Raw genomic sequence first — 27103 nt, 5'->3', positions numbered from 1 at the left:
AATTAAAGTTTTATCTGGTACAATTGTCCTCAGTAGAACAGAATGACAAAATCAACTGCGAAAGCAGCTAAGCTGAAAGTTAATGGTCTACATGTTCACAATCTTTACATAGACTTCCTGCCAGCAATATGATTTGCTAGTCTTCCTACCAGCAACACATCCAGCCAATTTAGAGTATAGAATTCTGTGCTACAACAGTTGATTCCATGAATTCAATAGTCATTGTTGCTAACATACCACCCCTTGTTACAGGCACTGTGCCCATGATAGTTTCTGATTCTTTCTTTTAAAAAGACTCAGTGACCTCGGGTCATTTACAATCAATTTGGACTTCATTCTCTCAAATTTTATCTCACTCTGAAACAGACTTTTTAATAGAAGTGTTTAAAAAGAAACGTTAGAGTCCAAATTAGAGGACTGTGTGGTGTATTTTCACTTTTAATAAATGAGCTGTCTTTTCCTTTTTCATACCATTTCTTCTCGAAGGAAAAAAAAATCAAACAAGGAAAAATGTGAAAAGATGAATTAATATGACATTTAGAGTAAGATTTTAATGGCACTAAGGCCAAGAATATTATGCCTTTTGCTTTCACAATTACAACTTGACAGAATTTCAGGATGTTGTTGCTGAAGTGAACTTCAGAAGAAGAAAGTGAAAATGCATACATCGAAGGAAAATGTGTAATAGAAGAGTTATATTTGTTAAGACAAACACAGCATAGTCAATATTTAATTAAGCATTGTCTTTTTCAGAGCTGGCCCCTCAGAGCTTACACCCTCATTTCAAGCAGTACTGGCTATGCTACAAATATTTTTGGAAATCCTCTTTGGAAATAAACTTATGCACCAGTTTCTAAGGACAGCAAGAAAACCCACTTCGTTCATTCAGTCATACCTTATTTAAACCAAAATAGGCACTCTGCCCTGGCAACTGGTCTTACCCAGACCTTATTCACCAAACTGACTTCAAACTACTTTTTAATAAAAAAGGAAAACCTTTTTTTTAATCATGAAAGATTACGTACAATATGTACTGTTTAAATTCTTTAAAGAAAACATTCATGTTACCATGACAGAGATTAAAGAAATTTCCCTAACATTCCAGGAGTTCCTTGAATGTCTTGCTCCAATCAATACCTGCCTGTAAGTAAAGAGTAGTCACTTCCATCCTTTTCCTATCACTTTTATTACTTATTATATATTCCTCAATGCTATCATTCCATAGTTTGGTTTTTGAATGTTATATAAATGAAATCATACAGTATATATCCTTCTGCATCTGCCTTCTTTTGCTCCATATCTTGTTTATTAGATGCATCTAAAGCAACAGTAGGCAAACTATGGCCTGTGATCTATTTTTGTAAACAGTTTCATAGGAATACAGCCATGCCCACTCGTTGACATGTTATCTATGGCTGCTTTTGCATTACAATGGCAGAGGTGAATAATTGCAACAGAGACTGTGGCTCACAAAGTCTATAATATTTGCCACATGGCCTTTACAGAAAAAGTTTGCCGATTTAGATATAATACTTGGTTCAATTTGCTAATAGTTTGTTTCAAAATTTTGCATTTAATTTTGTGAGAGACATTGTACTGTACTTTTCTTTTTTGTCATGTCTTGGTCTATTTTTGTTATCAGGATAATCTCAGCTTCATCAAATGAGCTGGGAAGTACTCTCACCTCAATGTAGAATGGGTATACTTCTTCCTTTGAATCTTTATGTAGGAAACCAGCTGGGACTATAGTTTCGTTTGTGGGGAAAATTGTACCTATAAATTCAATTCCTTTAAACAGGTATACTTCTACTAAGTTTTAAAATTCTTCATGAGTCAGTTTTGGTAATTTGTGTTTCAAGGAAGTTTTACATTTCATCTAGGCTGTTAAATTTGTTGATATAAGGATATTTTTGCTTTGTAAAGAATTTTAGATCAACAATTACTTGCTTTCAGCTTATTATCTTTCAGCTTCTACTGTTTCTCAAGAAAAGTAGCTGTCAGTCTAATTATTGCCTTTTTGAAGTTAGATCTGTCCTTTCTTCTCTTGCTGTCTTTACAGTTTTATCTTTGCCTTTGGTTTTCTGTAATTCTTCTACGATGTGTCTAAGTGTAGATTAATTTTTTCTGCTTGAGGATTGTTCGGCTTCCTGATTTTGTGGGCTGGTGTCTTCCATTAGTTTTGAAAAGATTCTCAATTTCTCCTCAAATATTGGTTCTGCCTTACTCCCTCTCTCTTCTACATATGACTCCATTAACCATTTGTTTAACTTTCTCATATTTCTATGTCTTTTACCCTCTCTTCTCAACTGCTCATCCTATTCATTTTCTGTCTTTATTCTGAATTATTTTCTGAGTTATCTTCCATTATAACAATTCTCTTTTCAGCCACATTTAATATGCCATTAAACGCATGCACCGAGTTCTTAACCTTGGTTATTAAAATTTTCTGATTCTAGAATTTCTATTAAAAATGTTATATGAGTATTTTTTTATGGTCTGTAGTTCTCTGCTGAAAGTTTCCTTTCTGCTTTCTATCTATGTCATGAACATAGTCATGACAGCTATTTTAAAGTTAGTGTCTTAATAAGTTCACTATCTGGAGTTCCTTTGAGTTTGTTTCAATCATCTATTGTTTCTACTAGTTCTCATTCCTGTTACTTTTCTCCTTATGTGCCTGGTATCTTTGATTGTTTACTGTCTTTATATTTGGAAAGTCATTGGTGGAAATGATTTGAGAACTAGAATAAAGTTATCTTCCTCTAGAAAATGTTTTTATCTGCTTCTCCAAAGTGCCCGGGGTACTAATGATCTGGAATCACTTTTCACCAATGTCAAGAATTTAGAATTTTCTGACCTATCCTGATTACTGAAAGTTGGTCTTCAGTCTGTATGAAGATTGAATATTTTCATTTCACTTTTCAGTCTTCCACAGTCTTGATCTAAAGTATGGTGAATTTCTCAGGGTCCTCATCTTCAGTGGTCTTCAGACTTCAGTTTTAGTTACCCTCATCCCATGATGTTATCAAAAGCACTGCTCAGCTCTGCAATTGCCTGTTTGGACTGTCAAATGTCCCCAGGGTAAAAACTGTCCCTAAATCGAAGATTATATCTATGGATTTTCATACTATTGTGAATCTTGGCCCAATAATTCTTTACTCTCTTATTAGGTCTCCAGTGATATCAAGTCAAAATTCCCGCCAGCATTTATAGTTGCTCTCAGCCAGATGGTTGGTTTGAGTAGGCTAGTCCCCTAGTTCCCAAAGCAGAAGTCTCAAAATCAATTATGACTATATATGTATATGTAGGTGTGTGTATATATACATATATGGATTTATGGCTGTGCTTCTGCTGAGGACATTTTAACAAACTCTAGAAGCTTTAAAAGTTCTTATCAAAGAGAAATTCTGGAAATAATCAAATCAACTACAGTACTCTTGAGATAAATATGCAACTTTCCAAGGTGACTATTTGAAGGGAATAATACCTACATATGTATATATTCTGGCATGCTAATTAAAAATATTATATTTATATATTATTAACTGGTTGAATTTAATTCACCACGAATATAGGAATAATAGGATTACTGAGGATATCTGAAAGGTATGTTGCGCTACATTAGGACGTCGATAAATAAAATTTGTGTTATAGCATCATTAAACAATTTAGGCTTACTACTTGTGGAGTAATTATACCACATAGGTACGTCAATACAATTTGTTTTCAAGATTACTATTATAACATATTTTTCCACTAAAACTTTGAAAGAAACCATTTTAAACTTGTGCTTGTTTCTTTTTCAATTAATAACACCTTAATTTTCTACGATGTCATTTTCTTCACGCTACAATATGTGTAGTGCGATTTTGGCATTATACTAGCTCTCTGTGGCTGCTGTACAAATCACTACAAACTTTGTGACTTAAAACAACAGAAATTTATTCTATCACAGTTCTGAGCCAAAACCAAGGTGTTGGCAGGGCCACACTCCCTCTGGAGGCTCTAGGGGAGCTTCTGATGGCTTCTGGCACTCATTGGCTTGTGGCCACATTGCTCCAATCTCTTGTTTCTGTGGTCACATGGCCTTCTCCTCTTCTGTGTCAAATCTTTCTCTGACCCTCTTTTATAAGGATACATCTGAGGGCTTCCCTGGTGGCGCAGTAGTTAAGAATCCACCTGCCAATGCAGGGTACGCGGGTTCGAGCCCTGGTCTGGGAAGATCCCACATGCCACGGAGCAACTAAGCCTGTGCGCCACAGCTACTGAGGCTGCACTCTAGAGCCCATGAGCCACAACTACTGAGCCCACGCACTTAGAGTCTGTGCTCCGCAACAAGACAAGCCACCGCAATGAGAAGCCCGCACACTGCAACAAAGAGTAGCCCCCGCTCGCTGCAACTAGAGAAAGCCCTCGTAGAGAAGACCCAACACAGCCAAAAATAAGTAAATTTAAAAAAAAAAGGATACATCTGGTTGCATTTAGGGCCCACCTGAGTAATCTAGGATAATCTCCCTATCTCAAGATCCATAACTTAATCACACTTGCAAAGACCCTTTATCAATATAAGATAATATTTATAGGTTACAAGAATTGGGACCTGATATCCTTGGGGGCCACTCTTCGGTCTGCTACAGGCAACCAACAAATTATCTCTAAATTGAGTCATTTTTGTCAGTTCCTTTCACTTTCAATGATACAGAAGCAGAACGAGAATAACAAAGGTCAAGAATGTTGACCAATTTGGGGTAATGCTCCAGTTTCCTAACCCAGTTCTCTTGTTTTCTGATCTGACAGAATCACAGTTTAAGAGAAAACTGATGACTCGGATTAACCCAGGGATATATTCAATTAGACCATCTAGAGGAGTGAGTGAAAAGAACTAACTTCAGACAGGCCTTCCTACACATTCTTCATACACTGAAGAATTGCAAAAGGTCAGAGCCAGAATGAACCACAGATACTGTTTAATCCAAACCTATTAATTAACAGATGAGGAAACTGAGGCCCAAAAGGCTGATGACCAGGTCAATGGTCACACAAGCAGTTTATAGCCCTAGACTCTTCACCCAGACTGTACTGCCAAGAATCCATAAGGAAAATACTTTTAAATGCTTATGTCACCATAAAGCCATTAAAAAGAAATTTGTGGACTATGAAGAGATAGAAATATACACATGAAAAAATGTGTTGAGATAAACAGAATAAAAATCCATGTATACACCTAGCATTACAATCTGAAAATTACTGTATCATAAACATTTACAAGGAGAGCTATGTGGGGATATTTTTTTTATAATTCTTTTTAAAAATTGTTTTTGGCCACACCTTGCAGCATGTGGGATCTTAGTTCCCCAACCAGGGATCGAACCCGTGCCCCCAGCAGTGGAAGCATGAAGTCCTAAGCACTGGACCGCCAGGAAGTCCCTATGTGGGTATACTTTTAATCACGTTCATTCCTCTGTTTCTTGATTGTGAGAGAGAAGTAGAATTGGAACTAATGGGTTGAAGCAACAGGGCTGGCTGTGGATAAGTTTCAGTTCACTATAAGGAAGAAGTTTCTAAAGGTCAAAGTTGTCCAAAGCGGGAATGAGAGATGATGACATTCATCCCTGGAGGTTATTAAAGCTGAGGCAGCAGAGCACTTGGCAGGAATGTGGAAGTTGTACTGATTCCCAAATTCAAACAGGCTGTATTAGATAATCTGGGCAGATGCTAAAACCAGAGGTTCCTGAGACCAGGCACATAGGGATGTCCTTGGATGTGTACTCTTTTTTTTTTTTTTTTTCCGGTACGCGGGCCTCTCACTGTTGTGGCCTCTCCCGTTGCGGAGCACAGGCTCCGGACGCGCAGGCTCAGCCGCCATGGCTCACGGGCCCAGCCGCTCCGCGGCATGTGGGATCTTCCCGGACCGGGGCACGAACCCATGTCCCCTGCATCGGCAGGCGGACTCTCAACCGCTGCGCCACCAGGGAAGCCCTGGATGTGTACTCTTAATAAGCTACCCAAGTGATTCTCGTGTTTGGGGGGAATGCATCAGACACCTAAAAGGAACTGTTCCAATTCAAGAGTCTATAATTTTCCTCATAAGGTAATGGAAACAACACGGTAATTGTAGCAAGGAATCCAGATTCTTTCTTGGTTTGGTCCCTAGGAAGCTGTGTGATTTTTGAGCATATGACGTCATGTCTGTGGGACTCGATTTTCCTGTCTGCAAAAATAAGTGAGACTAGATATATCTTATGGCTCTTAGATGGTAGGAAATTGTGTTTCTGAGGGTGGCCTGGAAGAAATTAATCTTCAAACTCCCTGGAAAATTCCTCATGATATTCAGATGACAAAGAGCTGTCCTGGAATGACTGCCTAAGACAGCTGGGCAAGGCCATGCGAGCTGGCTGTTTTCCTGGAGTTGGCAGGCATTAGGCCCAGGATATGTCTGTCACATGCAGGGCAGGTGGGGAGTGGAGAAGGCTGGCAGGCTGGAAGTTGGAAACTCAGAAACCTCCCCATTTTGGCTCCAACCACCATCTTTGTAATCTATTTACTGTTCAAAAAGGAGGGTCCAAGGAGGCTGATCTGCTGTCCTGAAAGGGAGTGATAAGGTGATTAGGAAGTGCCCTTTCTGTGGGCAACTTGCCCAGGAATACTAAGCCTCTGGAAGGTGAGAGGGGTTGACAACTTTTTTTCTTATGAATGAGCCTTCCCTCCCAAAAGGCAATGAGCCTTGGCTTTTGATCTAATACTAGGTTCTCTTTCTTCCCTACTCTTCTTTCTCTAATTCTCCATCTGTGTTCCCTGAAGGTCATTTATTTGCTAAGCCTCACCCCTTATACCTCTTACTTTTTCACTATTGAGGGAGGAATTGTGTTCTAATGGCTATCTCTTGTGTTTGATCTTCCCCTAAATATACCCATTCCTTATCTCAGTACATTTACTCCCTGGGATGGCCCTCCTAACCCCGAGACATCTGACCCACAGATGAACCAATGGGCATTCCTCTACTCTCTTCATTCTACCAAGGTCTGTGAATTAACCTATGAGTTCCTATCTGAGAGATGAAGATGACTTCCTGATGTTGGCAGGGAAATTTCAAATCAAAATCATAGAAGATGGGAGTGGGTTAACAGATTATCTCAGGCTAAGTAAGGGACAGACTGGTACATAGCTTGCAGATGAAGATGTACAAATTTTAGTACCGAGTCATGTTCCTGGAAACCCCTGCCACTAAGGCTCTGATGACTCCCAAATCCATATCTCTTACAGAAAATGTTCTCTAGAACGTCGAAGTCCCTCATTTCCAGCACCACCTAAATGCCCATTTAAAACCTCCTACTCAGCATGACCAAGTCTGTTCCTGTGTCTTCTCTCCCACACCTAGAGCTTCCTCAAATTTTTATATTAGGTTAGGTCAATAAAGGTTATCATTACTTTTGCTAAATTTATTTATTTAAATGTATTATGTTTATTTTTATAAAATATTTATTATTAATAAAGATCTGCCAGGACATGGGAGCAACCTAAGAGTCCATCGACAGATGAATGGATAAAGAAGATGTGGCACATATATACAATGGAATATTACTCAGCCATAAAAAGAAACGAAATTGAGTTATTAGTAGTGAGGTGGATGGACCTAGAGTCTGTCATACAGAGTGAAGTCAGAAAGAGAAAAACAAATACTGCATGCTAACACATAGATATGGAATCTAAAAAAAAAAAAAATGGTTCTGAAGAACCGAGGGGCAGGACAGGAATAAAGACACAGACGTAGATAATGGACTTGAGGACATGGGGAGGGGGAAGGGTAAACTGGGACGAAGTGAGAGAGTAGCATTGATATATATACACTACCAAATGTAAAACAGATAGCTAGTGGGAAGCAGCCGCATAGCACAGGGAGATCAGCTCGGTGCTTTGTGACCACCTAGAGGGGTGGGATAGGGAGGGTGGGAGGGAGACACAAGAGGGAGGGGATATGGGGATATATGTATACGTATAGCTGATTCACTTTGTGATACAGCAGAAACTAACACAACAATGTAAAGCAATTATACTCCAATAAAGATGTTAAAAAAAATTTAAAAAAAAAAGATCTGCCCACTAAAGTTAGATCAGATATTAAAGTCCAGCAGACAGAAAAGAAAATAACACGATGGGAAAAGGTTTTATTTTTAAGCATCAACAATCCAAATAGGTGTTTTCTATCCAGGCTCTGTATAGGTCCTGCAGGAATTCACCAGAGAAATCTAATTTGTAAGGCAGAAGGTCAAGAAATGCCTACCATCTCTTATGTCACTGATTCCAACTGATATATACCAACACATTAGGAAGGTTATAAACAAATGTACCACAAAGCCTGCTTCAAAAGGGACTCATCTGAAAACAACATGCGCTCAACTCTGATCTTTTTGTGTCAGTGGGGTCCATGGGTCCCTTTGATGGCCACCTGTGCATTCTAGAAAACTTTCAGTGTTCTGCTCTTCTTACAGCTACATCTTTCCCCCACCTCTATGCTCATTTCTCAAGAATTCTTTTTCTCAAAGTCCATATCGCCCAGGTTTTTTTTCAAATCCATTCTTGTTCTGGGACCTTCTTTACTCTAAAGCCTTCAGTTTGGAGTTTCTCACCCAGACTCACTCGTTTCATCCATTACAAATGTATACATCTGCATATTTCTGTGTATTATGTTTATTTGGTGTATGTAGATCATTAACAGGTGCTTCTTCACTTTTTTAACCTTTGAGATGATTTGGATAAGTTGGTGAGATGTTCAACTCAGCACAGTAGCTGGACAGCACAGAGGTGGGCCTCCCAGCAGGGCTACTTCCTGCAGATGAGTATGATTCTGATCTTTGATTTTTACCAGGCTGCTGAGAAAGCGGTGATCAGTAGCTTTGTAGGGCTTGTGTTAGTGAGGGCATCTTGAATGCACTGGGACACATGCTCCTCATCAATATAGTCTTTGGGAGGAATCTTGCACTTCTCAGCTTTCACCAGAGGCCCCTCACTGTTGTGTTATTTGTCTCTTCTTCCTCACTGAAATCACTTTCGGTTTACTCAGGTGGTTGGCCACATGTAGGTATGGACAGTTTGTTGTCCAGCAGTGGAAGAGAGAAACACTGTGTTGGTTAAACCAGCCTCATTATGTCCATCATTCTTAACCTTTACGTCTCAATCTTTACTAAGGAAATGGAGTCCCAATACAGAAGAGATAAAGCTACTCCCAACTGCTGGTCACAGAGGGGAAACTCTGATGTTGGTGATAAAACTGCTGACATGTTTGAAAGGGTGTTTGCTGGTTTGTGACGGGAGACTGGCTACTTCACAAATGGTTAGAAAGGGTGGAGGCTGCTGAGGAGGAACAAAGGCTGCGACGTAGGCCAATGACTGTTCTGTAGACACAGCTTCCACTGGCGCAGTAACAGAGCGGCCGCATATTCATGGATTTCTACTTGGGTTTGGTATGATGTCAGCGATCGAGATTTTCTCTGTATGTGGCTCTCTACTCTAGTGCCAGCAACTTTAGGAGGATGAAGAGGAATAATGATTTCCTGAAATACCATCCCAGGGTTTTTCTCTAGGGGAGGTTGGTGGGGGTTAAGAGCTAAGGGCTGCTGTGCTGGTGCTAGCACTCCGGCTCTGGGTCTGAACATAATGCTCATGGGATTGGCTGCAACTGTGACTCCATCCAACAGCATTACAATGGAATTCTTCACTGGTGTAGACTGAAGTTCTTGGGTATTGGTTGGAGTTGCGAATGACTTTCCTGTGTTCTAATTGTTATTTTTTCCTGTGCCACAGCAGGTGCTGGCTGAATGACATGTTTGATACTTTGAACAGGTTGAGCATGAGATTTCTCTTCTGTCATGGGCTTGACGAGCTACCTCAGCCCCCAGCCTGTGCTGTGCTGGTTGTATGGGACCGGATATTGCTGGACAGTAGACACTGAGTTAGTGTCTGGTTAAGCGGTGGTGGTTAATCAGAAGGTGAGTATTGGCAAAATGCATTCTAACTCAATAGAATGGTCTGCTGATGCTACTAGCATCTGAGTCTTTTGAGAACTCCATCATTTAAACAGAGTGGTTTCTTAGCTTTCCCCAATGACTGGTGATGGTTAAGCATGTCTCAGGGCTGTTGTTAGTTACCATTCATCCATATGCTTTTCAGATCCCTGAATTCTGTGGTTATTGTCTCTTGTGTTTGGAAACAATTCTCCATGGATCTCTCACACAGTGGTACATCTTGAGAGTGAGGCATTGCTTGCCCTTTATATTGGACTATGTTTTCAAGGACATTTAGTCCAAGGATGATGTTTACTTTCCATGTTCGATGATTATAATAACGGCCTCCAACTTTGGGATTACATCTTTTAAAAAATCCTTTATTATGATTTTGTGGCATTTCAGAAGAGAAAAGATGTATGTATTCAATCCATCATGTTAACTGGGATCCAATTCTGAATGAGTTACCTTACGCCTCACATTAGTCACCAAGTCCTATCAATCTTATATTCTCCCTTTTCCTCAGATGTCTGGTATCTTACTATTCTTTCACAGTGGGCCCTGGAGGCACAGGTCCTGCCACTGACAAGGTGTGTGACCAAGGAAAAGTAATGACTGCTCTTGAATTTGCAGTTTCCCCGATTATAAGATGGAAAAGGTACCAGTTCTTCTCTTCAAGGATTTCTGTGAAGATTAAATTTGGCGTGGCTCTAAAGCTGTGGTTTCAGCTGATGCTGTGGTGGTTACTCCTTATTTTCTACTTAGACTCCCTCATCTAAAGCCTCCCTAAGTAGTCTCAGATTCCCTATCTCTTCCTGCTCGATCTTTCATCCACTTCTAACACATAGATATGATTTCTCCTCCTATTTAAAAACCTCTAATGGCAGCCCATTACCTTTGGGATACAATCCACAAGTCAAAGTTCATTTTTAATCTGTGATTATGGTGAAAACTCATATCCTTTTTATAAAAAAATATCTTTATTGGAGTATAACTGCTTTGCAATGTTATGTTAGTTTCTGCTGTCTAATAAAATGAATCAGCTATACATTTACATATATCCCCATATCCCCTCCCTCTTGTACCTCCCTCCCACCTTCCCTATCCCACCCCTCTAGGTGGTCACAAAGCACTGAGCTGATCTCCCTGTGCGATGCGGCTACTTCCCACTAGCTATCTATTTTACATTTGGTAGTGTATACATGTCCATGCCACTCTCTTTGTCCCAGATTACCCTTCTCCCTCCCCGTGTCCTCACCTCCATTCTCTACGTCTACGTCTTTATTCCTGTCCTGTCCCGAGGTTCATCAGAACCTTTTTTTTTTTTTAAGATTCCATATATATGTGTTAGCATACAGCATTTGTTTTTCTCTTTCTGACTTACTTCACTCTGTATGAGAGACTCTAGGTCCATCCAACTCACGACAAATAACTCAATTTTATTTCTTTTTATGGCTGAGTAATATTCCATTGTATATATGTGCCGCGTCTTCTTTATCCATTCATCTGTCAATGGATACTTACGTTACTTCCATATCCTGGCTATTGTAAATAGTGCTGCAATGAACACTGTGTTACATGTCTCTTTTTGAATAATGGTTTTCTCAGGGTATATGCCCAGTAGTGGGATTGCTGGGTCATATGGTAGTTCTATTTTTAGTTTTTTAAGGAACCTCCATAATGTTCTCCATAGTGGCTGTATCAATTTACATTCCCAACAACAGTGCAAGAGGGTTCCCTTTCCCCCACACCCTCTCCAGGATTTATTACTTGTAGATTTTTTGATGATGGCCATTCTGACTGGTGTGAGGTGATACCTCATTGTAGTTTTGATTTGCATTTCTCTAATGATTAGTGATGTTGAGCATCCTTTCATGTGTTTGTTGGCAATCTGTATATCTTCTTTGGAGAAATGTCTATTTAGGTCTTCTGCCCATTTTTGGATTGGGTTGTTTGTTTTTTTGATATCGAGCTGCATGAGCTGCTTGTATATTTTGGAGATTAAATCTTTGTCAGTTGCTTTGTTTGCAAATATTTTCTCCCATTCTGAGGGTTGTCTTTTCGTTTTGTTTACGGTTTCCTTTGCTGTGCAAAAGATTTTAAGTTTCATTAGGTCCCACTTGTTTATTTTTGTTTTTATTTCCATTTCTCTAGGACATGGGTCAAAAAGGATCTTGCTGTGATTTATGTCATAGAGTGTTCTGCCTATGTTTTCCTCTAAGAGTTTCATAGTTTCTATTCTTACATTTTGGTCTTTAATCCATTTTGAGTTTATTTTTGTGTATGGTGTTACGGAGTGTTCTAATGTCATTCTTTTACATGTAGCAGTCCAGGTTTCCTAGCACCACTTATTGAAGAGGCTGTCTTTTCTCCATTGTATATTCTTGCCTCCTTTATCAAAGATAAGGTAACTGTATGTGCGTGGGTTTATCTCTGTGTTTTCTATCCTGTTCCAGTGATCTATATTTCTGTTTTTGTGCCAGTACCATACTGTCTTGATTACTGTAGCTTTGTAGTATAGTCTGAAGTCCGGGAGCCTGATTCCTTCAGCTCCATTTTTCTTTCTCAAGATTGCTTTGGCTATTCGGGGTCTTTTGTGATTTCATACAAATTGTGAATTTTTTTGTTCTATTTCTGTGAAAAATGCCATTGGTAGTTTGATAGGGATTGCACTGAATCTGTAGACTGCTTTGGGTAGTATAGTCATTTTCACAATGTTAATTCTTCCAATCCAAGAACATGGCATATCTCTCCATCTGTTTGTATCATCTTTAATTACTTTCATCAGTGTCTTATAGTTTTCTGCACATGGGTCTTTTGTCTCCTTAGGTACATTGATTCCTACGTATTTTATGCTTTTTGTTGCAATGGTAAATGGGAGTGTTTCTTTAATTTCGCTTTCAGATTTTTCATCATTAGTGTATAGGCATGCAAGAGATTTCTGTGCATTAATTTTGTATCCTGCTACTTTACCAAATTCATGGATTAGCTCTAGTAGTTTTCTGGTAGCATCTTTAGGATTCTCTATGTATAGTATCATGTCATCTGCAAACAGTGACTGTTTTACTTCTTATTTTCCAATTTGGATTCCTTTAATTGCTTTTTTTTCTCTGATTGCTGTGGCTAAAACTTCCAAAACTATGTTGAATAACAGTGTTGAGAGTGGACAACCTTGTCTTGTTCCTGATCTTAGTGGAAATGGTCTCAGTTTTTCACCACTGAGAATGCTGTTGGCTGTGGGTTTGTCATATATAGCCTTTATTTTGTGGAGGTAAGTTCCCTCTATGCCTACTTTCTGGAGGGTTTTTATCATAAATTCTTGTTGAATTTTGTCAAAAGCTTTTTCTGCCTCTATTGAGATGATCATATGGTTTTTCTCCTTCAATTTGTTAATGTGGTTTATTACATTGATTTGTGTATATTGAAGTATCCTTGCATTCCAGGGATAAACCCCACTTGATCATGCTGTATGATCCTTTTAATGTGCTCTTGGATTCTGTTTGCTAGTATTTTGTTGAGGATTTTTGCATCTATGTTCATCAGTGATATTAGCCTGTAGTTTTCTTTTTTTGTGACATATTTGTCTGCTTTTGGTATCAGGGTGATGGTGGCCTTGTAGAATGAGTTTGGGAGTGTTCCTGCCTCTGCTATATTTTGGAAGAATTTGAGAAGGATAGGTGTTAGCTCTTCTCTAAATGTTTGATAGAATTCACCTGTGGAGCCATCTGGTCCTGGGCTTTTGTTTGTTGGAAGATTTTTAATCACAGTCTGAATTTCAGTGCTTGTGATTGGTCTATTTGTATTTTTCCTGGTTCAGTTACCTTGCTACTTCATCTGCTGTGTATTTCTCTGTCTTCTCATTTAGCTTAACTTACTGTGTTTGGGATCTCCTTTTCGCAGGCTGCAGGTTTGTAGTTCCTGTTGTTTTTGGTGTCTGCCCCCAGTGGGTAAGGTTGGCTCAGTGGGTTGTGTAGGCTTCCTGGTGGAGGGGACTGGTGCCTGTGTTCTGGTGGATGAGGCTGGATCTTGTCTTTCTGGCGGGCAGGACCACCTCTGGTGGTGTGTTTTGAGGTGTCTGTGAACTTAGTATGATTTTAGGCAGCCTCTCTGCTAATGGGTGGGGTTGTGTTCCTGTCTTGCTAGTTGTTTGGCATGGGGTGTCCAGCACTGGAGCTTGCTGGTGATTGAGTGGAGCTGGGTCTTAGCGTTGAAACGTAGATCTCTGGGAGAGCCCTCACCAAATGATATTACGTGGGGCTGGGAGGTCTCTGTTGGTCCAATGTCCTGAACTCAGCTCCCACATCAGAGGCTCAGGCCTGACACCCAGCCGGAGCACCAAGACCCTGTCAGCCACACGGTCTTCCCTCTTGCTGCTGGACTCTGTGTGGACCACCACCCTGTCCTCATCACAGAGGGATGCTTTCACGTAGGTAGTTGTGGAAGGAATGCGTCACACACTGGTGGAGAGGCGGGGTGTTGGACAACCCGACGGGCTCCAACAATGGGTGAAACTCTGTTAATCACTTTTTGTGTGGAATCCACAGCTGTAAGGATGAGAGGGACAGAACTTGAAGGGTATACAGCAGGTGCCTCGCTTGTGTCTTGCTGTCCCATAGGCTGTTAGCCGTCAGCTTTGGATTTCATTCCTTGTTGCCAAAAACACTTGTGGGTCCACATCCGGTGGTGGTTGGGGATCAGGGTCTCTCACGGAAGCCGTAGTCCCCTGAAAGCACAGCTACCGCACGGAAAGGACTGCCACCTCAGCTCCTTGCCACTGGCCTCTCCACAGGGCTCCAGGGATTCTTAAAGTGGCATACTGCTTTTCACATGAGAAATAAGCATGTTTTTGAAGATCTGCTAGTATTGTAGGATCCTCTGTGGAGGTGGGGGGTGGCTGTGGCTCACTTCAGGGACAGACACTGGCAGCAGTAGTTCTGGGAAGTCTAAACTTCATATCCTTTTAATTCCTGTGGCTGCTCTGCCAGTGTGTTCCTCTCCTCAAACACATATATTACCGTATCTTAAACTCCAGCCACATAAACAAGCTCGTCCCTGCTGAAACCTGGCATAGGTTTCCTGTATTTGAGCCTCTGGAAATTCTATTTTCTCCACTTGAAATGACCTTCCTCCATTTCCTCCTCATGAGTAAGGCCTAGTTCTAAAATTATTTCCTGTGGTAGATCATTAGAATATTGGCCTCCAATGAATCATGTCTCCCTATTGTCAATGTGACACTGCTACTCCTACACCAGGAGATGGAGTTGGTTTCTCCATCCTCTTCAATCTAGGCTGGTCTTGTGACTTTCTTTGAAGAATAGATTGTGGTGGACTTGACATTGTATGAGTTCTAGAGGCTGGGCCTTAAGAAGCCTTTCTGTTTTCATCCTCTGTCTCTTGGAACTCTGAAACCAACAGGCTGTGAAGCAGTCCAGTCTAGCCTACTGGGGGATACAAGGAGATGTGGAGGAGAACTGAAGCCTCAGCGAAGAGTAGGCACCACAGCCAAGCAAGTGAGTGAGGCCATCATAGACCCTCTAGCCTCAGATGAACCAGCGGATGACTAGGGCCATATGGGTGAGACCAGCAGAACAACTGCCCCAATTGCTAATTCATGGAGTCATGATCGAGAAAAATGAAAACAATCATTATGGTTTGTGGTAGTTGGTTATACAGCAATAGATAACTGATACACATCCTCAGAGAAATATTCTAGATATACTCAAGAAAAACTCATGATTCTCTCCTCTGGGCTTTGTTTATTCTTCTAGTATAGTGCATAGCTCATATAACTATTGGTCTACCTGTATCTGTTTCTCTCACTACATTAATAGCTTTTGAAAAGCAGAGATCAGGTTTTTACTCACCATCATGGCTCCTGTGCCTACCCTAGTGCGTGGTACAGAGAAACCATGTGGATTTATCACCCAGGTCATATACTCACCATTTCCTGCAATGCTTTTACCTGCTCTCTGGAACACATGGTCAATCATAAGTAAGATTTTTTATTAATATCCTCAACGTTTTCAGTTAATATTCCCTTTATCTTCTTTTTTTTTTTTTTTTTTTTTGCAGTACGCGGGCCTCTCACTGTTGTGGCCTCTCCTGTTGCAGAGCACAGGCTCTGGACGCGCAGGCTCAGCGGCCATGGCCCACGGGCCCAGCCGCTCCGCGGCATGTGGAATTTTCCCAGACCGGGGCACGAACCTGTGTCCCCTGCATCGGCAGGTGGGCTCTCAACCACTGCGCCACCAGGGAAGCCCTCCCTTTATCTTCTTGTTCTTACCAAATAGGACTGCTTCCCTGTAGCCCTCTTAGGTGGTGCTGATCCTCCCTGCCCCATGCCTTATACCCCTCGGGGTTTGAAGGCAGGTAAGCAACCTCTTTGTTTCTCATGGCTTCATTCAGACTGTCTCCAATCCCTCTCTCTTCTCTAAAGAACACTCAGCTTCGACTCCCATGACATCGGGTTAAACCACCTGTACCCCTTGCTGTGAAAGTCACGTAGTGATACCTGGGTCCCAGCCTCTCATTCCATAAGGACTCACAAGCACCCTCTCTAACACTCCCCAGTAGTGATTTCAATAACCAGAGAGCTCAATCTTCCAAAATCATGACGTCTTAGAGTTCCTTGACCTCCATTCTATCTCAGTCACTTATTCCCATAGTCATACCTTCCATCTTGACACCACCAATATATTGCAACTCCTCTACAATCTCAATTTCAAACATTCACTATCTAATCACCACCTCATATATTTCCAGCCCTCTTTCTCTCACCTCCAGTTCTGAAATTCCTTTGTCACTGGAACCTACAAATTTATTGTAATCATTACTCTTCACTGTTCTTTACCATCTCATGTTCTTGCTTCCCTCCTTAGTCAGTTAAAATTTAATGGTCAGGAGGGAGGGAGACGCAAGAGGGAAGAGATATAGGAACATATGTATAACTGATTCACTTTGTTATAAAGCAGAAACTAACACACCATTGTAAAGCAATTATACCCCAATAAAGATGTTAAAAAAAAAATTTAATGGTCAGGACTTCCCTGGTGGTGCAGTGGTTAAGAATCTGCCTGCCAATGCAGGGGACATGGGTTCGAGCCCAGGTCCGGGGAGATCCCACATACCTCGGAGCAACTAAGCCCGTGCGCCACAGCTACTGAGCCTGTGAGCCACAGCTACTGAAGCCTGCACACCTAGAGCCCATGCTTAGCAACAAGAGAAGCCACCTCAATGAGAAGCTCACGCACCACAACGAAGAGTAGCCCCCACTCGCCGCAACTAGAGAAAGCCCGCATGCAGCAACGAAGACCCAATGCAGCCCAAAATTAATTAATTAATTTAAAAAAAATACAGTGAGTTAATGTTTAATAAAAAACTTAATGGTCAATCATTTTAGTTATTCTCTTTTGATTTATAACACTCTCATACTTGCTTTAGCCTTTTAAGGACTTTTAATGAAGTCTAATTTTCTACCTGATACATGCCTGAAATCAAGGGAGCTAAATGCGGCTGGAGAAAGATTTGCCTCTCTTTAAATTCATAAATATTAATAATAACCAAGAGGGTCTTTAAGCTACCTAGAAGTCAAAACTCTGTTTCCCTAGTCCAATCTCTTTACTCTCCTAAATGACTAATTCATAGCTTCTAATCTCTTCCCAGTCCTTTAACATCTCTACTGTCTTTGCTGCCCATATTACTAAGAAAATTTAAACAATTAGAAGAAAACTTCTACAAGCTCCCACCACCCCTTTATGCTTATTTGTACCTCTGTGCATTTACTGTGCTTCCCTCCTCTTCCTATGAATACACTGTACATGTTTCTAGCTAAACCTACCCATGTACCTGTGCATCAGATTCAATCCCTTACCTCCTTGTCGAAATCAGTCCTTGAATTTTCCCTCTTTCTCCCGCACCATTTTTTCCTCTTTACTGAATCAGTCTCATCATCATACAAACATAGTGTGACTTTCATATTAATTAAAAAACCTACATATTCTAATCTCATTTACCCATTTAGATACTACTGCACTTCTTTCTTTTAAGGAAAACTCCTACGAAGGCTAATAATATTCACTACCTCAACTCACTCTCCTCCCATTCTGACTTGAACCCACTCCAGTAAGGCTTTTTGCTCTCAATGCTTCACGGAACATGAACTTATCAAGGTCAGCAGTGAAGTCAATGTTGCTAAATTCAGTGGTCGATTCTCAGTCCTTATCTTACTTGACTATCAGTTACATTTGATATAGTAGATCAACTCTACTCTTCCTTGAAATACTTTCTAGAAAATGTGGCTTCCAAGAAACCATATATCCTCCTGATATTCCTTGTCTCCAGCTACTCTTTCTCAATTTGTTTTGCTGATTTCTTCTTTTCTCCATGTCCTCTATATACTAGAGTATCCCAAGTTTTAGGACTTGGACTATGTTTTCTACCTACACTCACTCCCTTGGTGAGCTCATTAATTCCATGGCTTTAAATACCATCCATATGCCAATGACTTATGTCCCAGCTCAAACTCTCCCTGCAAAATCTAGATCCACAAACCCAAGTGCCTACTTGTTATTTCCAGTTGAATGTATAATAGGTCCCTAAAATTTGACATGTCTAAAAATTAAGTTTTTACAAAAACAGACATATAGATGGAGCAGGTTAGAAAGCCCAGAAATAAACCCATGCACTTATGGTCAATTAATCTACAACAAAGCAGGCAAGGATATACAATGGAGAAAAGACAGTCTCTTCAATAAGTGGTGCTGGGAAAACTGAACAGCTACATGTAAAAGAGTGAAATTAGGACGTTCTCTAACATCATATACAAAAATAAACTCAAAATGGATTAAAGACCTAAATGTAAGACCAGATATTGTAAAACTCCTAGAAGAAAACATAGGCAGAACACTCTCTGACGTAAATTGCAGCAATAGCTTTTTGGATCCATCTCCTAGAATAATGGAAATAAAAACAAAAATAAACAAATGATACCTAATTAAACTTAAAGCTTTTGCATAGCAAAGGAAACCATAAACAAAATGAAAAGACAACCTACTGAATGGAGAAAATATTTGCAAATGATGCAACTGACAAGGGATTAATTTCCAAAATACACAAACAGCTCATACCGCTCAATATCAAAAAAACAAACAACCAAATCAAAAAATGTGCAGAAAATCTGAATAGGCATTTCTCCAAAGAAGACATACATATGGCCACGAGGCACATGAAAAGATGCTCAACATCACTAATTATTAGAAAAATGAAAATCAAAACTACAATGAGGTATCAACTCACACTGGGCAGAATGGCCATCATCAAAAAGTCTACAAATAATAAATGCTAGATAGGGTGTGGAGTAAAAGGAACCCTCCTATACTGCTGGTGGGAATGTAAATTGGTGCAGCCACTATGGAGAACAGTATGAAGGTTCCTTAAAAAACTAAAAATAGAATTACCATATGATCCTGCAATCCTACTCCTGGGCATATATCTGGATAAAACTATAACTCAAAAAGATACATGCACCCCAATATTCATTGCAGCACTATTTACAATTGTCAAGACATGGAAGCAACCTAAGTGTCCACTGACAGATGAATGGATAAAGAAGATATGGTATATATATATATATATATATATATATATATATACGCACACATACACATACATACACAATGGAATATTACTCAGCCATAAAGAAGAATGAAATAATCATTTGCAGCATCATGGATGGACCCAGTGATTATCATACAAAGTGAAGTAAGCCAGACAGAGAAAGACAAATATCATATAATATTGCTTACATGTGGAATCTAAAAAAAAATGATACAAATGAACTTATTTACAAAACAGAAATAGACCCACAGACATAGAAAACAAACTTATGGTTACTAAAGGGGAAAGGGCAGGGAGAGATAAATTAGGAGTTTAAAATTAACATATATACACTACTATATATAAAATAGATAACCAACAAGGACCTACTGTATAGCACACGGAACTCAATATTTTGTAATAACTCAATATTTTGTAATAATAATAAAATAATATACATATATATGTATAACTGAATCACGTTGCTGTACACCTGAAGCTAACACAACATTGTAAATCAACTGTACTTCAATTAAAAAATAAAAATGAAAATAAATTTTTTGATTTCTTACACTTCAGCTAAACAAACAAACAACCCCCCTGCCCCATTCACAGTCTTTGTCATTGAACTTAATGGCAACTCTGTTCTTCTAGTCACTCAAGCCCGAAAGTGTAGAGTCATCATCAATTCCTTTCTTTCTCTCATATTCTACATCAGATCTATCCGCAAATACTATTCTGCCTTTAAGCTTGAATTGGAATCTGACCACTTCACATATCTCCAATGCTGACAGCCTAGTCTGAGTCACCATTTTTACAATAGCCTCCTATCTGGTGCTTAACCTCCCAACTCCCCAGAGTACGTAGAAAGCAAGAGTGATCCTGTTGAAATATAAGTCAGAGCATGTCACCCCATGCTCAAAGTCCTCCGGGGGCCTTATAATGACCAAGATGCTACACGATCTAGCTCACCATTATCACTCTGACTTCATCTCTATTATCCTTTCTTTTCTTCACTCTATTCTAGTTCCCTCTTCTTAGTTCCTCAAAACACCAGGAACATGCCTGCCTTGGAGTTTTAGCACTGGCTTTCGGGAATGTTTGTTCCCTCAATATCCACATAATGCAACCCCTCATCTCCATCCATCTTTACTCAAATGTTTCCTTCTCAGGAAGTTCTTGCTTGGCCACTAGTTCCAAAATTTTAACACTCCTATCCCCTTTTCATACTTATTTTCTTCATTGGTCTTTATCACTGTGGAAATTCTGCAAATTTTCCTTATTTATTTTGTTATCTCCTCTACTAGAATCTAAATTCCATGAGAGCAGAAATTCTGACCTGTTTCATTTACTTCTGAATCCCCAGTGCCCAACAATGCTTAGAAAATGGTAAATACCCAGTAAATATTTGTTGAATGAATGACCAGGTACACTGAAAGAAGAACCAGATGGAACTTTAATAAATAAAAATAGGATAATTGAAATAAACACCTGAAAGCTAGACTAAAGGTAAAATTATTTTTCAGAGGACACCACAATGTCAATGAAAGAGATATATGCCATTGTTCATCTTATGAAACTAGCATAAATTTGGTACCAAAACCAGCAAGCAGGGTAAATAAGAAAACCAACAGACCAATCTTGCCCATGAAAATAGATACAAAATCCTGAACAACATTTTATCAAGCAAAATCCAGAAATGAGTGAAAAAATATAATACATACTAGCCAATATTAGGGTATAATTCCTAAATTTCAGAATGAGAGAACACTAAGAATGCAAGCATCTTTCATTATCCAAATCTACTTGGTACTTGAGTTCAGACAGTGACAGTCTGAATAATAAGTTGGGATACTTATGGGTATCTCAACTGAGTACATTTATTTTTTAAAGTAACATATAGTATACTGACTCTTTTTTTTTTTTTTGGTGTGCTGTTCTATGAATCTTGACCTATGTATAGATTCATGTCACCACCACTAACCCAATCAGAATACAGAACTGTTATGTCACTCCAAAACTCCCCCAACTCCCAATCCCTGGCAACTACTGATCCATTCTCTATCACTATAGTTATTTTTTTTTTGGTTTATTTATTTTTTAGAATGTCCTACAAATGGATTCATATAGTATCTAACCTTCTGAGATGGATTTTTTTCATTCAGACAAATGACTTCAAGATTAATCCAAGTTGGTGCATACATCAATAGTTCTCTCCTTTTTATTGCTGGATATGGATGTACCACAGTCTGTTTATTCATTCACCCACTGAAGGACATTTGGGTTGTTTCCAGTCTTTAGAGATGATGAACAAAGTTTCTACGAATATTGACAAGTTTTTGTCTGAAGGTAAGTTTTCATTTCTCTTGGATAAGTACCTAGGAGTGGGATTGCTGGGTCACATGGTAAGGATATGTTTAACTTTGTAAGAAACTTCCAGAGTAGCTGCATCATTTTACCTTCCCACCAACAGCATATGAGAGTTCCAGTTGCTCCATAACCTCACTGACACTTGGTATTGTCAGCATTTTTATTTTAGCCATTCTATTGGTGTGCAGTAGAAACTTAGTCCTTTTGTTTCCCCCAAATGGGAAAGCAAATAGCTAGATTTTGATAGTTAGGGAATCATCTAAAATTTTATCTTTATTTGGTCATTGGTTTGGATAGTAAAGGACACACACCTATGTGGAAAGATTGTGAGGAAAAGCAACAATTTGCTTAATATAAAAGTAGATAGTGGTTCCTCTGGTGGAAAAGGAGGTAGATGCCATCCACTATATTCCCTAGAGGCTCTAAGGTACCGAGGATGTGTTCTTTATGAAGCGGCATTGTGGTACATGTGACCTGTTCTATTCTTCTTGAAACTATACCAATGTGTTTGATAGATTTCACAATTAACAATTTTTAAAGAGATATTTGAGCACAGAAAACACACAAAAACCCCAAAGTAATGCAGAAAAACATTTTAAAACCACTTCTTTCAAGAGTTCAAGTACAATGAGTTAGAACACTTTAAAGCATTTTGTAGAATTTGAATATAAGACTTTTTTTTTTTTTTTTTTTTTGCTGTATGGGGGCCTCTCACTGTTGTGGCCTCTCGCATTGCGGAGCACAGGCTCCAGACGCGCAGGCTCAGTGGCCATGGCTCACGGGCCCAGCCACTCCGTGGCACGTGGGATCTTCCCTTACTGGGGCACGAACCCGTGTCCCCTGCATCAGCAGGCGGACTCTCAACCACTGCGCCACCACGGAAGCCCCATAAGACTTTTTTTAAAGCTTGTTTAAAACTAAAATAATTTCTTTAATATTTCTGCGCTTGTGTACACCCCATAGGCCAAATGGCTGATGGGCTAGCCAGTTTATTATTGAGTTTGTTTCTTTCCAGAGGCCTCAACCATAGGCTGGTCATGGTTAGACCATTCTTAATGACTGGCAAACAGTAGCTTCTTCCTAGAAACCACGATCAGAGCTTGACTTTACATAAGAAGCACAGTGAACATATCATCTTTGCTATTCACAAACTATTAGACACCTCCCAGGTCACAGTCAAAGCTACACAACACTTCAGCGACACTTCCTTGTTGCCATCAACATCTTGTAAGGAGAACATTTACCTGTGACAACACTGGGGATCTTGGAGAGAAAGCTCTTGACTGTTCTGATAGGCACACCACCTGTCTTGTCATCTTGCATCTTTGTAATGATGTCTTCAATCTGAAAGAGAGGAAAGCAAAGAAGTGTTATTGTATCTCACAAAGTAATAGTAAACAGTACCTTTATAAACAGCCAAAATGTGGGCACATGGATGCCAATAAGAGATATTAGGAAAAGCCTCTGCCTCAGCCAGTAAACTTAGTAGCAGGATCTGCTATGGGCCAAGTGCTGGGGAGAGGGAGGCCAGGGGGTTATATATAATAGCATAAAGCACGGTCTGTAAGAACAACCGCTTGCTCCCAGTTCAGCAAGTAAGGAGAAAGAAATTCTTGATAGGATTGGATCCAACATGCAATTCAATATGTATGTGACAAAATTCCTCCTCTTTCCTGAATTGGGTTTATATATAGGTTGAACCATATGAAGTTGCCACATTCAACCTAAAAATGGCAATTTCCTATAGTTTAACCTAACATATTAACATGCTGCTGTTAGAAGTATAGGCGGGGCTGCCTCTGGGACCAGAGAAGGATTCAGCCAGAGTCACACAGGGGAAAAAATAAAAGAGTATAAATCAAGATATGGAAAGTGCTGATCTGGAGAAGTTGGAGGACAAGTGTCACGGTTGTGAGTGGTGGCACGAGGGGGGTCATCTTTAGCCAGGACTAAGATGGAACAAGAACAGGATCCTCGGGCTTCCCTGGTGGCGCAGTGGTTGAGAGTCCACCTGCCGATGGAGGCGACACGGGTTCGTGCCCCAGTCTGGGAAGATCCCACATGCCGCGGAGCGGCTGGGCCCGTGAGCCATGGCCACTGAGCCTGCGCGTCCGGAGCCTGTGCTCTGCAATGGGAGAGGCCACAACAATGAGAGGCCCGCGTACCAAAAAAAAAAAAAGAACAGGATCCTCTCCTTTTGGACTAGAGAAGACCACACTATCATGAGAAAGACCATGGTGGGCTACGGCTTGGAGCCAGGTGAAATTGTATTGACGAGACAAGATACTGTGTACATAGACTGAAAACAGAACAGGGAGAGGAGATGGACTACCAAGGAGGTAGGTGCCTAAACTGGGAAACCAATCTGTAGCTGCGAATTTACAAGCCAGATGCAATTTCCTGGGCAGAAATCTTCGGAATAGGATACAGAGCAAACTGTAAAAAGGACATAGATCTTTTTGTTTGTTGAGTGGTAGGGAAGGGCAACTGGAAAAGGGAAGAAGATAGTGCTTAGTTTTATCACATATTTTGTTCCCCTAAGCAACAGAATGTATTTGAAACACCAGGATGGATTCTCTGAGTGCTTCCAGAGTACAGTCACATAATTTTAAGTCTAGACATTTAAAGCTGGAGTTCACCTAGTCTAATGTACTAGTATAGCAATTTGTGAGTAAGTTTCTCAAATCACATGACTAACAACTTATTTGAAAGAAATAGGTAACTTGTTAGAGACAAAGTTAGCATAAGATATAACATAATAATAATGATAATATATAATAGCCAAAATATATTAAGAATGTATTATGTAGGTACGATTCTAAGTACTATAGATATATTATCCTATTTAATTCCCATGATTACTTCATAGCCTAGATTCCACTATTATCCCCATTTTCAGATAAAGAAGCTGAGATTTAGTGAGGTGTATCAATCAGCGTAGACTAAGTTAAGCTGTGGTAACAAATAACCCTCGAAATCACAATGGTTTAATGTAACCAAGTTTATTTTTCTCTCATGCTACAAGTCTATCGGAGATCACCAGGAGGACTCTGTTCATTGTAGTTACCCTGGGACCGAGGCTGACGGAGCAGCCACCATCTTGAATGTTGTTGCTCATTGTGTTAGAGAGACAAGAGAGAATTCTGGAGACTCTTGCATGAGTTGTTGCATGTTATAGCCCAGACGTTACTATAATAATATCACATTTCTTTGGACAGGACGAGTCACCACCCAACCACAAAGGAACCAGGGGGTCCAGTCTTCTGGGTGCCAGGAAGAGAGGGGAGAGGACCTTCTGTGAGCAGCATCAGTGAAAGCACAGAGATTAAACCACCTTCCCAAGGTCACACAGCTACCCAGTGGTGGATATGAGCTTGAACCCAGCCACACATCCCAGAGATCAGGCTTCTAAACCCTGGGGTGCTCTGTCACCCAGTAAGAGTCTCAGAGGAGCAGCCAAGCAGGAAGACCATTCTCCCCTGGATATTTCTTGGTTTCCCAGAGAAGAACTGATAGTGAGAAGCAATCTTAAGCTCCCTGCCCTTAGGCAGTGGTTGAATATATCACACCAGGAAAAAGGGTCATTCTCTGAAGACCTGCATTCTGTTAGATGACAGGATAAGGAGGAATTTCATCCACATTCTTGTTAATAGTCTCAGCTAGAGCCCCACCTTTTGTCCTCTAAACTCAACTCAACGATTCACAGTAGTTTGAGTATTTATTACTTATTGATAGTTAAGGAGAGTTATTCCTAGAAAAATGATCAGATTTTCAGAGTAATCTATGCTTTTGATCTAGTGTGCTATGTGAAACCAGAAGTATCAGTTACATTGCTGCTTTTTATGAAATGGCCTGAAAATCACTGGGAATTGGAGGAAAGCCAATATTTCAATTCAGTTAGACCCCTGACTTGACATTAGTTGGTAAAGGTTCCAGTCTGTTCTGATGTGGACTGGATTTAAAAACTGACAGAGGACATCTCCATGATTGTTTTTTCCTCTGCTCTGTTTAGTTGCTTTATCACACCATTGAATCTTAAAAGGACCTGTCTACTAAAGAAGAAGACCTATCCTCTTATGTTGGCCCACAAGGTACCAAGAGGTAGATCACTCGTCAGAGGTTACAGCTAGATCCAAAGGACAATCTCCTTAAATGACCAGAAAGGGGATAACGTTCTAGCAATAGTTTACAGCATCAGAGGTGTAGAAAAATGTTTCATTGATCCCCAATTCTTGACTCCTTCCCAGAATTAATAGACACCCAGATCCTTGTTCTGGCCTCATGGTGGGTGGAAAGTCTGCTTCTTGACTTGGGGGCTTAGCCATGTGACTTGCCTGGCTAATGGGATGTTATTGAATGTGATGTGAGCAGAGGCTTTCAATGCACCTGGATGGTGATGCTTACCCCCTTCCCTGGCCCTCCTGCATCAGATAGTTGTTGTCCCAAGGAAGGTGAGAGACATCTAGAGCAGAAGGGACCCAACCCATAGCTAGACAGTCAAAACTCAGCTGACCTGCAGACTCATGAGCGAGAAACGCATGTTTATTGTTGTATGCCACTGAGTTTGGAGTGATTTGCTATGCAGAAAAATTGTGGCTCTAGCTGACTGATACACAGGGCTCTGAAAAAAATGCATTTGTCAAAATTGATGAAGCCACAACAAATAATAAGAATCAATAAACCTTAGAGGTAGGGCATCCTAGAATCCAACCCTTTTAAAGAATGCAGAAATTCCATCTACACCATTCACCATGTGCTTAAAAATTCTTAGGGTGTATTCTACCAATATTATGTCAGGCAAATTTGTGATACCTGAGTTTGATTCCATAGCATGGTCCACTGTGACATCAGCTAATAATACTGTCTCTGAAATTATTTTCCATGGTTTCCGGAGAAATGCTAAGAGTACAGACCTACCAAAAGATCAAAAGTGGGCTCCCAGGAGCTTATATAAATTATAATGACAAACATTTTCAGAACATCTATGTTATGATCAATACTGTCCTAGGTATTTTAAATCAATTATCTGATACTTTTCTCAGTCTTAAAATTTATTTAACAAAGATATTGAAATTAAGGCTCAGAAAGGTTAAGTCATTTATCCAAGGACACACAGCTATTAAGTGGCAAAGCCAGGATTC

General features: G+C 40.0%; 1 protein-coding gene across 5 annotated transcripts in view; it reads right to left on the bottom strand.

Moving 5' to 3' along the window:
- The window catches only part of RGS6 (regulator of G protein signaling 6), a 582626-nt gene that overhangs the window by 162204 nt on the left and 393319 nt on the right, over nucleotides 1–27103 (bottom strand). For all 5 annotated transcript variants that reach the window (XM_049706214.1, XM_004262192.3, XM_049706217.1 and 2 more), the window contains exon 3: nucleotides 23207–23306. In XM_049706214.1, the coding sequence (XP_049562171.1) occupies nucleotides 23207–23306 (100 nt within the window). The remainder of the gene's footprint in view (nucleotides 1–23206; nucleotides 23307–27103) is intronic.

The sequence above is a fragment of the Orcinus orca genome, chromosome 2, assembly GCF_937001465.1.
Source record: "Orcinus orca chromosome 2, mOrcOrc1.1, whole genome shotgun sequence".
Classification (NCBI taxonomy): Eukaryota; Metazoa; Chordata; class Mammalia; order Artiodactyla; family Delphinidae; genus Orcinus; species Orcinus orca.
Note: the sequence above shows the minus strand (reverse complement) of the source record. Positions and strands in the feature narration are given on the sequence as shown.